General features: G+C 41.6%; 1 protein-coding gene across 1 annotated transcript; it reads right to left on the reverse strand.

Moving 5' to 3' along the window:
- Positions 1–9,821: 9,821 nt before the first annotated feature.
- LOC146454527 (uncharacterized) lies at positions 9,822–14,117 on the reverse strand. The gene is made up of 2 exons (XM_085095337.1): positions 12,765–14,117; positions 9,822–12,706 (listed from the first exon to the last, which is right to left on the reverse strand). The coding sequence occupies exons 1-2, from the start codon at positions 13,680–13,682 to the stop codon at positions 10,217–10,219; spliced, it is 3,408 nt and encodes a 1,135-aa protein (XP_084951463.1). The 5' UTR covers positions 13,683–14,117; the 3' UTR covers positions 9,822–10,216.
- Positions 14,118–14,319: the final 202 nt, after the last annotated feature.

Consider the following 14,319-nt stretch of genomic DNA (forward strand, 5'->3'; position numbering starts at 1 on the left):
GCCCCGTATGACTATGTTTCTTTTATCTTCACTTGGTAAGGGTGTTCGCGCCAGTCTTGCTTCGCTCATACGAACGTAATTTCCATCGCTAGGAAACGTTTGTGCTTCAGTTTTTACATTTGCCAACAAAGCGGATTTTAATTGACGTCCTTTTATAAAGTAATTCTGCGTTTGCTTTGGTTTTGCTTTACCAAACTCTGTGGTTTTAAAAACTTCGTGCCACTTCCTGAACCAATGAGAACAAAACTGTCCAAACACAAGTTTCACGAAAAGTAGAATCGCTTTCTACTTCTGCAACGGCTCGCAACGGTCACAGTGGTAAAAAAACAAGAGTTTCACCGTGTAACACCACTTCGTGAAACTGGTCTCGTTCGCCCGGCGTTGTACACAAGTTTCAGCTAAAAGTTTCAACGTGTAACGGCGGCTTTAGTTAGTTCGAGGAATCAGATTCCGTTTTTTAAAACCTTCAGCGACTTAAGTTTCTACCTAAATCATCCGAACAATTATCAAACTGTATTAGCTTGCACAAATATGTCTTTGAAAGGGAAAAAAAGATGTGGAAACACAGAAGACAGCATTTTTAATTATTTTTGCTTAAATATTCTCGCTGTGTACAGCTGCGTGTTACGAGATTCTGAGGTGAGATTTTGCCGAAAAAAAAATAAGGCTTTTTGTTTACAACCTAATCCGAAATTCTGAGTCGATTTGCCGTCTTCTGAACAGACATTCAGCCTAAAAGGTTCGTTTGATGCCCTTGAAGCAAAACCTGCTTGTGTACCTCTCAAGACTGCTCGGCTGAACGGCGGAATAATGTTCACACCACAAGGCGTACAGTTAATTTGCTGTTCTAAATCGGAGTTTTTCGGTTAGCAGTTTAGCTTAAATTGAACTTACCTCATTGAAACTGCGAAGTAGTGGTGACTTTTTCAGTTGTTCAACTGTCTGATTAATAGGAAAAGGCCGAAACAGTAGGCTATGGGAAGACAGTAATTTGTCAAAACAGATGCCTCCTACCAATTATTCCTACCATTTATTATTGTTGCCAACAAATGCTCTTTTTGTGCGACAATAAGTTTTCCTTTCTTGACTCTGCTGAAATATTGCCGGACTGCTTTAACTTTTATGATCTTAGAGGCACTTTTGCTGCTGACAGTGAAACTACATTTATGAAGAGTTTTATTTATCTGGGAGCAGATGTTAACATCAACATTTGAATAAAGTCGATCATCGCGGCAAATTAAGAGACTGACAAAGAATGCCGAATCTGTTGGCAGCTGACTTCTTGTTGCAAAACAAATATCGGGTGATGCGCTTTCATTCATACGCCGTCATTTTGGATTTTAAATTTCTTCCTTCAATACAGTAAAGCCGAATTAATTTAGGTCAGAAGCACGCAACAACCTCGCGGTATATTGTCACTTGTCCCCGTCGAAATATCGAACAATTGAAAAATACACGTGGTATCCAAACGTCAGAATTCAGGTTATTATCATGACATACCATTTTGCATAAATAATAGTTTAAAGGCTAGAAAAATAATTTTATTAGCCAGATATTTAGTTGCCTGCGATTTGGTTACATTAGGCCTATCACCGGCTGACACCGGGTGGTGCTTGTGGGGGGGGGGGGGGGGTGGAGAATGTACTGTCGCACGGTTGTGAATTGCAAGGGTCTACGGGCATGCGCAAGTGCGTGCACTTGAAATGTGACAAAGAAATATATCTTGGACAAGTAATTATCGACATTAATGTCAACCCTTAAAAGTTACTTAGTGCAGTGCACCAGACGTAAGCTGCGGTTCTCAGATTACTCCAAAGTTTCAATTGATGTCTGACTATCATGTAACCTACATGGGCTAATCGTATCATCGCGGAGTAGGGGCTATTTCTTTTTTTTTCGGAGGTAGGGAGGGGACTGAAGTTTATTTTCCCTAGTAAAACGTGTTGGCCGCTGCTGCACAGAGATAGATCTTTTCTTTCACAAAGACATCGTAGCCCCTGTCCTGTTCGTATATTAACTTTAGCTCATCGAAATGGCTGCTGTAAACATGGGGTTGATAGCAAGGTCTGTAACACATGTGCATGTTTCAACTTTGTCGTGCAGGGTTTCCTGATATAAACTGTTTCGTGGCTGTTTAAAGCCAGTTTCAGGTTCTTATGGCAAAGTTCTTTCATTTCTAATTCAACTGAAGCTTCCAGCACAGAGGTTAAGCTCTCACTTTCGCTTTTGCTCGCACTATCCGAGAAAAACGTCCTGAGGTCGACTGTTAGGCAGCTCTATTATCGACAGTACCAAAAAATACGGCGACTAGTACTTTTACCCATAACTCTTTGCAAGCAAAAATCCCAAAACTGCTCATAAAACGCACAGAAAAAGTTCTAAAAACTTTAAACCTAGCATTCCGAAAGTTGTTAGTAAACGAACGGAGTGATCCAAAAAATATGGCTTTTTATGTGCCTATTGGCCGTGCTAGGTTCGCAAGGTTTTGTGGTAAAATGTACAGCTGCCATCTTTATCCGTACTGCTGATTTTTCAGCCCATTGCATTGTGGGAAGACTCGGCGCTTTCTCTCCCAAGTCCTACACCTAATTATTATTCGGACACATTGCAATTTTATTCGCGCCACTCACCCATTCTCAGCTAACAGGGACCATTAGCAGTTTGAAAAGTCGAAAAAAAAAGTGTTTCCGATCCACTTTTCACTAGAATTTCTGAATTGATTATTATTCAAATTTTCGTTTCCTAAATTTGGACAAGAAACGTCCAAGTGGTTTTTGAGTTATAGGAAAAAATGTTCGAATCCCCCCCCCCCCCACCCCCTTTGACAAAAAAAATACATGTTTTTTCTAGGACTACTGAAAAGAAACGTAACTGGGATAGTGAATAGATGGCTTTAAAAGTTTTATTCTTATCATTTTTAGATAACATCATACAAGAAAAATAGTTTTATTTCGTCTTTTGGGGTTAAGGCAGGGGTAAACTACATCAAGGAATTTCTTGAAAATGTTCGTCTTAAGTGAGATATGACAGGAATAATTTCCCTACAATTCTACAACCAAATTCCTATTTTTATCCGTAAATAATTTAACTATTTTTATTTTATTTCTTATTTCTTTACTTCTGCGAAGTTTGAGTCCACAGTCCCAGTAATATAAACGTTATAAAGTGAAGATTTTAGTGACAGACTTTTTGATTGGTAAGCTTTGCCCGAACAATACCGGAAAGGGCCTGAAACATGGTAACGCAATTAACATACCGAACAGTAACGTAATTTAAACTGTCACAATATTGCTCAATTTCACTTGAATCTTATAACATCTATCCATTGATTACCCTGGAAGATTACAGTTTTCGCTCAATTTATGCACTGAGCTATCATTTATTACTGTCCATTTTAGATCAAAACTATTAACTTGAACAAAACATTTAAGTTGTGAAGTTAACTGATAACATGTGATAACTTAAGCATAACAATTTTTGCCAGTTTCGTTTTTATTGTCACATATACTAATGTTATTCCGAGAGATTAGCTTTTACCCCTTCTCGTCTATTTTCTAAATATTCAGTTCTCGAAAGTTCAGTTGTGCGCCGATAGTATTTTTCCATTTGTTTGACTTCAGTTAGTTCAAGATAAGTGCTACCTTCATTTGGCCTTTTTTTGCTCTGTTTACACTTTCTGGATTTTTAGTTTTGTTTATGCCACGTCTGAGGACAATAAATTTTGCATTTTACGTGCAAATAAAGTATTGGAGCGGATGCTGTTGTTGGACTGCCATATTGGTCAAGAATGGAGAGTGTAAGTGGAAAAAACCCTGTAACTATTTTTTCGGAAGTAACATACTGAAAACAAGATCCAAGAGGCATTAAAATGCAAGATAGATTAAAGAGTCTCAAATCATGCTTCTACATTCTCGATAAACTTAAAAATCAGTCAACTGGAAAGCTGTTTTTTCCAATTCGTCGATGTAATTGAAATTCATTTTCACTGTAAATTACGTTACCGTCGCAATTATTGCCAAATTGGGCAATGTCTTTCGCTTGATTTATTCATACCACTGTTTCTCGCATAAATAGTGCGGCAATAGCTTACATAGAAGAGAAAAACATTGATTTCCATTTGTGCTTACTTTAAATTGCAGTCAAAACAGTCACTTTCTCGATAGAGCCTTTTTCTAGTTGGAGAGATTCCTAAGCGGTCTTAGCATGAGGTCAAAAAGGCTCGCAAGGACGCTTGGTTGCGTCATCTCAAGTAATATCACACCCCACGCTTAAATCTCACGCTATTTGGTCAGGACATTCCTGGGTAACGCCGTCACAAAGTCACCTTATGTCATTCGTGGTAAATTACGTTACCGTAACGTAATTTACATTGTCCTTTTATTTCCTCTAAAGATTATAAAATGACAGTAATAGCAGAACTGCTAAATCATTTCTTGAGTTCCTAGTAGGCAAGTTTCTTCCGAACACCAGTTACCGACTTGCTGTATTTTGCACGTAAGATATTACAATGAAACATAGTAACGTAATTTACGGTTCAAAAAGAAAATAACCCAATCACTGACTAGTTAAATGATTTTTTTCGAAATGTGTCGGGATAGTCAGCTAGATCGATGTGCCAGCTATATTGAAGTAAATATAAAACAGGGGTAAAAAATGCAACAGGCACGCGAGCATTATAAACTAAGCCAGCGAATAACTTGAACTGCAGACATAGTAACGTAATTTACCTAAAATCGTGGGACACCAACTCTTCATAAAATTTCCAGAAGACAAAAAGGCTGTAAAGCTTGCAATTGTTAATTTTACAAACTTATGTGTAAGAGTTTAAAATAGGCACAATCTTCAGTGCAATCTTCAAAGCGTGTATTGATAAAAAACTGACTCGAAGTTAAATTTTTTGCCGTGGGACACCCTATTTTTAACTACTTGGTGGGATGTTTCGAAGACGAAGACCCCAAAAGCGAAGACCGAAGACCTAAGACCCCCTGATCGAAAACGAAGACCCCTGATCGAAAACGAAGACCCCCTCATCGAAAACGAAGACCCTTTGATCGAAAACGAAGACCCCCCTGATCGAAAACGAAGACCCTTTCGCCTCAGCTCAGACCTAAAGACAAATTCTGTCAAGTGCCTTTGTCAGTATTGACATACACAAGACAGCATTTGTATTAAACTGCGATTTAGGGGGAAATTAGGTATCATTACAAATCCTGGGAGGGGAAGGAGTGGGTGGACAATACTCGTGTTCGTTTACCTAAAATACGGAATCCGGAATCCGGAATCCGGAATCCGGAATAAAAGAAAAAACAAAAATGAAAATTCGTCGACATCAAAATTTCAACGAAGGTTAAAGTCACTTGGGAAACTGTTTTTATAGCTTTTGGAAAATTGTAATATCAGTCAGGAGCCCAGTGAAATTTTCCAAAGTTTCCGTTAGATTTCAATTGCTTAGGCAGTTGAGCCACTCATTTGGAATAAAGGTTCCCAATCTTCAAACGTACCCTTAAATACCCCCACACCTCTTCCTACTCGATAACGTTTCCTCCTGCCATAGCACGTCGATAGACAATGAAACGTAACTAGAGAAAAGAGTCAGTGTTGTGTTTATCACTCATCCACTCTTCGCAAGACTCACTGTCTTTGCATAATGATATAAAAAGTCTTGAAACAAATCCGTATTGGGGTGGCTTAGATTTCATCTTTAAAAAAAAGCTTTGAATTGGCACCGACCCTGGGGCCCGTTTCTCGAAAGTCCCGATAATTAACTAGCCCGGAAAGCTGTTGTTGTTTACATTCAAGGTCGAGGTTTCAATAGTTTTGCAGATAATATGACAAAACTATCAGTTAACAAAACAAAATGGACTGGTTTGTCAGCTACGACCCGCACTTTTATTCTTTAGATTTTCATTTGAATATTTGATTTCGGGCCCGATAAGTTACCGGGACTTTCGAGAAACGGTCCCCTGGATAGACAACGGGCAAAGTTATTTATTCATTTATCAACTCATCCGTCCGTTCGTCCGTTCGTTCGTTCATTTTTTCAGTCCCTTCGTTCCTTCGCTCACTCACTCACTCGGTCGTGGTTCTGTCATGCCTGCCGGCATACATTCGTACGTTCAATCATGTATGCATGTATTCATTTATGCACCTTTTTACAAAAGAGTGTCGAGCTGCCGGTACAAAGGAAACGTTTTATGTCGATGGCCTTTTTTGAAATACAGTAAGAACTTCAGGAGCCTGTGAACGATTTCCCATAATTTAGTAATCACAATAGCAGGCTGTAGATAACAAATTATTTTATATCCTCTAATTCTAGATACCTTGGAAGCCGGTAGATCTATTGATTTTGGTTTAGAGGTAATAAGTCTAAATATTTTAAGCCCCATTCCCACCCTTATGCCCAAACAATTTGTTGAGCCGTAATATACGTTAGTCACAATGTTATGACATGTGTAAAGATATATTTCCATCGTCACCATTGTGAATGCGCTAATTTGCCTACTGTGCCTGTCAAAACACCACCAATCGTACACATCCCTCTCCCCTAGCTTTTCCGAAAGAACGAAAATCCCCTACTCACAAGCCAATCAGCATACGGCAAGTTGCACAGAAAAAGAAAAATAGAAAGAAAAGAAAGTCTTTCCTGATTTACGGATTCCGTTTAATTGATTTTATAAAAATAGATAGGTGTCGTTTTGGTGTGTTTTAAAGTTTTACGCTTTAAGGGGACTGTCTTAGAATACTAACACTTAAGCAAACTTTTGAAAATTTCACTGGGCTCCTGACTGATATTATAATTTTTCAAGAGCTATAAAAACTGTTTCCCAAGTGACTTTAACCTTCGTTGAAATTTTCATGTCGACGAATTTTCATTTTTGTTTTTTTTTTTATTCCAGATTCCGGATTCCGGTTTCCGGATTCCGGATTCCGTGTTTTAGGTAAACAACACGAGTATTGTCCACCCACTCCTTCCTCTCCCAGGATTTGTATTGATACCTAATTTCCCCTAAATCGCAGTTTAATACAAATGCTGTCTTGTGTATGTCAATACTGACAAAGGCACTTGACAGAATTTGTCTTTAGGTCTGAGCTGAGGCGAAAGGGTCTTCGTTTTCGATCAGGGGGGTCTTCGTTTTCGATCAAAGGGTCTTCGTTTTCGATGAGGGGGTCTTCGTTTTCGATCAGGGGTCTTCGTTTTCGATGAGGGGGTCTTAGGTCTTCGGTCTTCGCTTTTGGGGTCTTCGTTTTCGAAACATCCCTACTTGGTGTAACAAAAATATGCACAAAAAATTTCTCGACAGGTTAATTCAACAAAATTTTTCCGGTTAACTTCTTAGATGTTGAAGATGAAAATAAAATGCTTTTTTGTGTTAGAGAGGGCGAGGTTTGTTAAAAAAGAAGACATAAAGAGGCGTGACATCAATGGTCCCTGTTAGCTGAGAATGGGTGCACTACCCACTATCAAAGTTTCAAGTTAATTTTTGCCACTATAAATGAAATTACAAGTGTGATAATGATAAAATGAAATAAAGATGGCGAGGAAGCCCACGAGAAATCACAAGGGTTCTAAATAATGTGCCCCCTCTAACATGTATTATTCACAGTTTAACAGTAGAATAATGACAAAATCAGTAGCAGAGTAGATAAAAAGCAGTAAAAATTGAAAAAAAAAAAAAATGAAGGAAAAAGAAGCTAAGATTTGGTGATTTTCATCATTTTCATCATGAGTATCTTAATGCCGGTTTGGATAGATTGTTTAGTGAACGTTGAGTTGCGAGGCCGGTTCTACATTAAACCTGGAAAACTCGATACAGTAATTATAAAAGCTTTGCGTGCTCTGTAAATTTAGTGCCATAAGAAATCTTTTGTTATCGATGTTCTGGCGGGGAATCACTGATAATACTTGAGGAAACTGAAAGGAGAGAGAATGGCCGAGGGTTATATGCTCTTTGATCAGAAGACCGCACAGTAAAAAGCTTTTCTAATGAGTACGAAAAAATGTACAAAAAGTAAAATGATTACGAAAAAAAAGCAATCAAGTCATGAAACAAACTTTCAATCTGTTTGCTTCCCGTTTCACTTCTCATTTCTGTCCTTCCTACCCTCTTCTCCACCCAACCTCCCCCCCCCCCCCCCCCCCGCCCGGTCAAAAATGTATATCCCAATTTATAGGTGGTTTACATTGCCGCCATGTTGGTGCTAAAAAAACAGAAAATTTGTTCACAAACTTTCCATAAAAATGGAAGTTAACTCCCAGAGGAGAAAATTCTTATTGTTCCCGATAAGAGCACTTAGATTTTTTTTTTCCGATTATGCCATAACGGTAAACGTCTCATGCAAACCATCAATATAACAGGCGTTGTTTGTTTATTTTTTTAATTATTATTATTATTATTATTTAATTTTTTTTTTTTTTGCGTTTTCAGGCGAGCAAGGAGCGCAATTAACGCACGAAGGCTAGGGAGCAAACATAACGTCTGATATGAACGCGTTTATTTAACAGTCTACCAGAAACCATTAGAAACTGTAAAGATTACAGAACCTTTTTAAGACTCTCAAGGAATTTTTTAAGAAACAGAGTACAAAGCGATTAGTTAGTTTTACTGTAATTGGTTTCCGTTAATTCTGTTTCTACTGTATAATTCGTAAATAACTTAATTTAATTTAATTTGATTTATCTTGTAATTGTAATTAATGTAAAAATATATAAAAACTGTTCAATTGAGGCCTTACACTGCTGTGTAAAAACTAAAAACTGAAATCCAAGCTTTCGCCGATCAACGGCATCATCAGGGATGATGACTGATGTGCCGTTGATCGGCGAAAGCTTGGATTTCAGTTTCTAGTTTTTACACAGCAGTGTAAGGCCTCAATTGAACAGTTTTTATATATTTTTAACCATGCTGCTGAAGGACAACATGAACAGATTATTGTAATTAATGTAATTTAACAGGGAAGAGCCACCCAGTGGATCTCTTAATAAACCATTATTATTATTATTATTATTATTATTATTATTATTATTATTATTATTATTATTATTATTATTATTATTATTATGTTTATCTAATTGGTTACTTGATATCATGTGATGACAAGATATTTCTCGACAACAAAATGGCGATAGCGTCATAGCGCCGGCTACAAAACGCAAAACAATAAATAAACAAGAAGCTGTTTCCAGCTTATACTCGGGCCATATTTGACTGTGTGGTGCGTAAAGCCTACAATCTTTTAACAGTGATAACCTCCAGCATCGCCAATTCCCCCAAATAGATAGCCTGCGAGCAAGCTCTCTTGGGGGTGGATCCTCTTTCCCCCTCCCGCCCCCCACCCCCAAGAGAGCTTTCTCGCAGGCTACCAAATAGATAGATACAGAGATACAGTGAGGCAATAAGTAACCACCAGATAGAATTGCATTTCTTGCAGTCAGAATGAAATACAGGGGAAAACGACATTTGTCATACGAATGCTTTTTATAATCCCCGAGCTTTAATCCTTACGTTTTCACCTTTCGTTTAGAGACAGAAACCATTTGTACGGTCCTAATATGTATGTGACGCCGGGTCAATGACGGATCGCAATTTTCGGTATGATCTAGACCCGGGGGGGTACTCCCTTTTGTGACCTTAACGGGAACGTGCGGCGCGATAGGGTATGGTCTTCAGGGTGTTTTGTCTTGAACGGGGTATCTATTTCATCACTTTCTGTCTTAAACAGGGTACCCTACATGACCTAATGGCTTAAACAGATTGTGATTGCCAAAGCATTAAAATACAGTAAGAAGCTAGTGTATTCTTATTTCATTCTAGTCTTGTCGCGAACGCCTCCGCGTGGCCTCAGAAATCCACGACAATTCTCAGTATAGAAGACGTTTTATTTCAAGTCCCTGGTCCCTGGTCACAATGTTCAATGTTTTCAATGCGTTCACTCTCTCCAGTCCATAGAGAAACCTAACCTTCACTTAACATATTTAATTATTTCATTCTTTGATCTTATCAAGTGATTTAGTTTGACAAGTAGGTAATTAAGTACGACCGATTCTGAAAGCCTTTTATTGCATGGAATCGATTTCCGACACTCTCCCCCCATATAGCTCCTGTTGAGGTATATGCTTCAGAGGAAATCACTGATTGTCCACTAAATAAAAAACTTTAACGAAATTCAACTGAATATATTATGGTCACGGAATGTTCTTGTCTCTTAAACGAAAGATCTAAGTGTTTAGTTCCTGTAGAGCAATAGCTCTAATGTTCTCTGCAGCAACGGCTGCCGCTTCACGGCGAGGGCGGAAAACGTTCGCTTCTGGGTTCAACACTGGAGGGCGGGGTCTGTCACAATTAAGCTCCATGGGATAGAGGTGTTGGACTGGCCTCTCCAGTTGTCCCTTCCCTGTGTCAACTTGTACCGCCCGTACTATCCCGTCACGACCAGGATAGAGTTGCCTTACAACAGCAATCGGCCACCTGTTCCGATTCTTCACTTCTGATCTGATGATCACAACATCTCCCACCTTGACTTGGAAGTTCCTGCGCTTGTGGTTCAAGTTATGCCTCTCACGAAGTGTAGTCAGGTATTCCCTTGTCCAGCGGCGCCAGAGTTGTTCCTTGCACGATTTGAGATACTTTGCGCGCCTTCTTAAGTTTACGTCTTCCTCCCTCCAAGGCACCTGTTCTGGCAACAGACTTGACCGCTGAAACAGGAACGTCGATGGGGTTAGGGTGGGCAACTGGACGTCATCTTCGACGTAGCTCAGCGGACGGCGGTTGATTTGTATTTCCACGTCGAGCATGATTTCACTAAGCTCATCCCAGGTCAAGGTAGCCGCTCCAATAGTCTTGTAGAAGGCCCGTTTCACAACGCCGATAAGACGCTCGAATTGTCCTCCCCACCACGGTGCCCGAGACAGATTAAATTGCCATTGGATCTCTTGCTGCTCGAGATAGCCCTGTACTTTCTCGTCTCGTCGAACTGTCTTAAGCCACTTAGCAGCTTTCACAAACGTTCCCCCGTTGTCAGAGTACAGCGTCTTTGGTCGACCACGCCTTGCAATGAAACGCTTCAGGCACGGAAGGAACTTCTCTGTTTCTAGACTCGGTAACAGCTCAAGATGTACTCCCCGCGTCAAGCTACAGGCAAACAGTGCGATGTAAGCCTTCCCTTCTCGGTTGCTTCCCTTTCGGTCGCGTATTGGGCCAGCAAAGTCCACGCCGACGACCTCGAATGCCGTAGTCCCTTCTGTTCTGTTGGTTGGCAGAAGACCTGGTGGGGGCGTCGCAACTGCTGTCGCCTGGAACCTCTTACACCCCCAGCATTCCTTCGTCACTTTCTTCACGAGTCTCCTCAGCCTCGGAACCCAGTAGTTTTCCCTGACTGCCGCCATTGTCAGCCCTACTCCCCCGTGCAGAGTCTCACAATGCACTCGTCTCATCAGCTTCTTTGTAAATATTGCGTCTTCTGGAAGATAGATCGGGTATTTTCCCTGGATACGTCCACGGCATTCCAGAAGTCCGTCCTTACTCAGCTGCAGATTTAAGCTGCTCTGGATCTGCGGATAATTTGGCATCATCATATCTTGTTGCTGCGCTCGTCTGATCCAACCCCACTTTACACTATCCATTTCAGCAGTCGTTAATGGCCCTGTTAGTCTCTTGGGTGTCTTGCAGTTGGTTATGAATCTTGTGACCCATGCAACAACCCTCAAAGCGCGTCTGAGATCGTGCTTGTCTAGCAATTCGTCCAATCCATCACTGGCAGCCTTAGTCTGCGTCACTGTTAGCACTTCTCGGATAGTTTTAGCTTCAACCTCTGTCGCTGGCGAAGCTGAAGTCACAGGGTTAGGTGGCCAGTGCTCTTGATTAGCCAGCCACTTCGGTCCACTCCACCACAGTTCAGTCGTTTCCCCTCCTCTACTTGCCAGGTCAGCTGGATTTTCCCTCGTTGACACATGCCTCCACTGGATTTCGGGGTGCTGGTTAATTTTGTTCACGCGGTTGGCAACAAACTGCTTATATTCTCCCCCTCCTCGTATCCAGTGAAGGGTCACAGTACTGTCAAGCCAGCCATACACGTTCGAAATTGGTAGACCCTCTAAAGCATTCTTCACGTTTGTGACTAAGTTAGCCGCCATGTGGCCCCCAATCAGCTCAATACGGGGTATGGATAGTCCTTCTTTTGCTAGACGCGATTTAGCGGCTACCAGGCGTTGTGTTGTTCCCGACTGTTGTCGCACAACTGCGTACACTGCGGCTCCCACTCCTTGTTTGCTGCCGTCACCGAAGCTATGTAGTTCGACATCTTGCAAGGGTTCTTGGTAGCTGGTGATTGCCCTTGGCAACAACTGCTCTAGAGGCAGAGACTGCTCCCATTTCTTCCATCTCTGTAGTAGTGGTTCTTCGAGTTTCACGTCCCATGCTTTAGTTGCATCACACACATCTCTGAAGATCATTTTTCCTTCAAGGGTCACAGGTGAGACCAGTCCCAGGGGGTCATACACCTTGGCAAGCTTGCTTAGTATCCCTCTCTTGGTCGGTTGGACTTGTTCAGTGGGAAATTTGACGCTCAACTCATCCTTGTCTTTGTCCCATCCTAGTCCTAGTAGGCTGGCCCTAGCTTCTTCTGGGTGTTGAAGTTGATGTTTGGCGAAAGACAAATCACTATCTTTGCTTTCGATACCTCCCTCCAGCATCGGGACGTTAGAATGCCACTTGTGTAAAGTAAAACTTGCGTCCTCGAATATTTCGATGGCATGCTCCTTGCGGTACTTGCAGAAATGCTTTCTTCAAGTCGCCTGTCACTGCAACTGGGTAAGACCGCTGACGAACGAGCACATCCCAAAGCTTGTTCTGCAGCGGAGGGCCAGGGTTGAGACACTCATTCAAGGATGGGGCTGATGGGTGTTCCCGTGCTGATGCATCATAGACAATGCGCGTTTTGGTAGATTCAGCATCCTCTCTCACCACTGGCTTGTGGGGTATGTAGAATTCGATCCCTTCAGCTGGCTTATCTGCAACCTCGACCACGCCCTGCTCCCTTTGTTCTACAATGATGCTTTCGTATTCTTCAGTTTTCCCGGTACGCTGCAACTTACTTGTTAAGTTGCGTAGCCGCTGCAGGCTCCCCCGTTCATTTGAAGGCAGAGGTGGGTGGTTCCCCTTCCAGGGCAGTCCGGTCTCGTACCAGCCCTCCTCGGTCCTGACTAATTGCTCCTTGAATTCACCGTACACAGCTTGCTGGTCATTGAGAAAGGTGTCAGCCAGCCCTAACACATCGAGTCTGCACAGTTCTTCATACTCCAGCTGGCTAGTTTGAGTTAGCATCATCGCATTTCGGTCGAACTCCTGTCCAGGAGACATAACAAACCAACCAAGTTTGGTAAGCTCAGCAATTGGTTCACCGTCTTTCCCGATGTGCGGTCGATTTTCTGTCTTGATTCTTGCGTATTCCCCGGCCCCAAGTACTATGTGCACTGGAAGTTGTGGTTTGGTGTCACGGTCACGCATTCTCACTCCCTTTAAGTGTGGGTACTTAGCAATCACAGCGTCATAGTTAGGGTTGTCTAATGTCAACAGTTCTCCTTTGTTCACTTTAATTAACTTCACATCCATTTTGAAGTTTCCACAAACTGATTCAACACAGGATTGATAGGTTTCAAGGCGGGCTAATGATGTTCCCATTAGCATGTCTACTTGTTTAACTTTCACATCAACGGGGTTTATCTTGAGAAGTTCAATTAATTTCGCAGAAGCGTAAGAACTTCCCGCTCCGGTGTCAATCAACGCACGACACTCAATACCTTTGACCTTCACATTCACAACAGGGAAAATGCCATCTCCTTTCTCTGAGGTAGTCAATACGACTTCTTGTCGTGGCCCCGATTCGTCACGTTCACGGTCACAAACAGAGGTGTGATGTCGACGACCACATCGCTGACATGAAGCTTTGCTTTCGCATCTGGAGGCTGGATGACCGCTGCGTGCACAATTAAAACAAAGGCGATGTTGAGCCAAAAATCGCTTCCTTTCGTCGAACGTTGTTATCTTTGGGCACTCCCAGGAAAAATGCGATGTGTTATCACAATAAACACATGCACGTGGTTTCGGCTCTTGATGTCTGACGTTGAAGAGCTTGTCAGATCTCTCCCGTCGACGAGGGAATGGATCTGCTCTAGCTCTCGGCCGCGTTAGTAAACTCGATTGGGTTGCGTCTTGTCCACAGTTTCAAGGCTTCGCACAGCTTCACAAAATCCCAACTTTCCCAGGAGTCATCCGTGCGTACGATATCGCCTCTAATTCCCGGTAATTTATCCAGCGTCATCGA

This window comes from Pavona decussata, unplaced genomic scaffold (assembly GCF_977016875.1).
Source record: "Pavona decussata unplaced genomic scaffold, jaPavDecu1.1 SCAFFOLD_300, whole genome shotgun sequence".
NCBI lineage: Eukaryota > Metazoa > Cnidaria > Anthozoa > Scleractinia > Agariciidae > Pavona > Pavona decussata.

Excerpts from the sequence above, each read along its gene's own strand:
- LOC146454527 (XM_085095337.1), bottom strand. The coding sequence starts at position 13,682 with ATGCTAATGGGAACATCATTAGCCCGCCTTGAAACCTATCAATCCTGT. Across the intron at positions 12,707-12,764 it reads TGAAGAAAGCATTTCTGCAA|TGGCATTCTAACGTCCCGAT; the intron begins GTACCGCAAGGA and ends ACTTTACACAAG.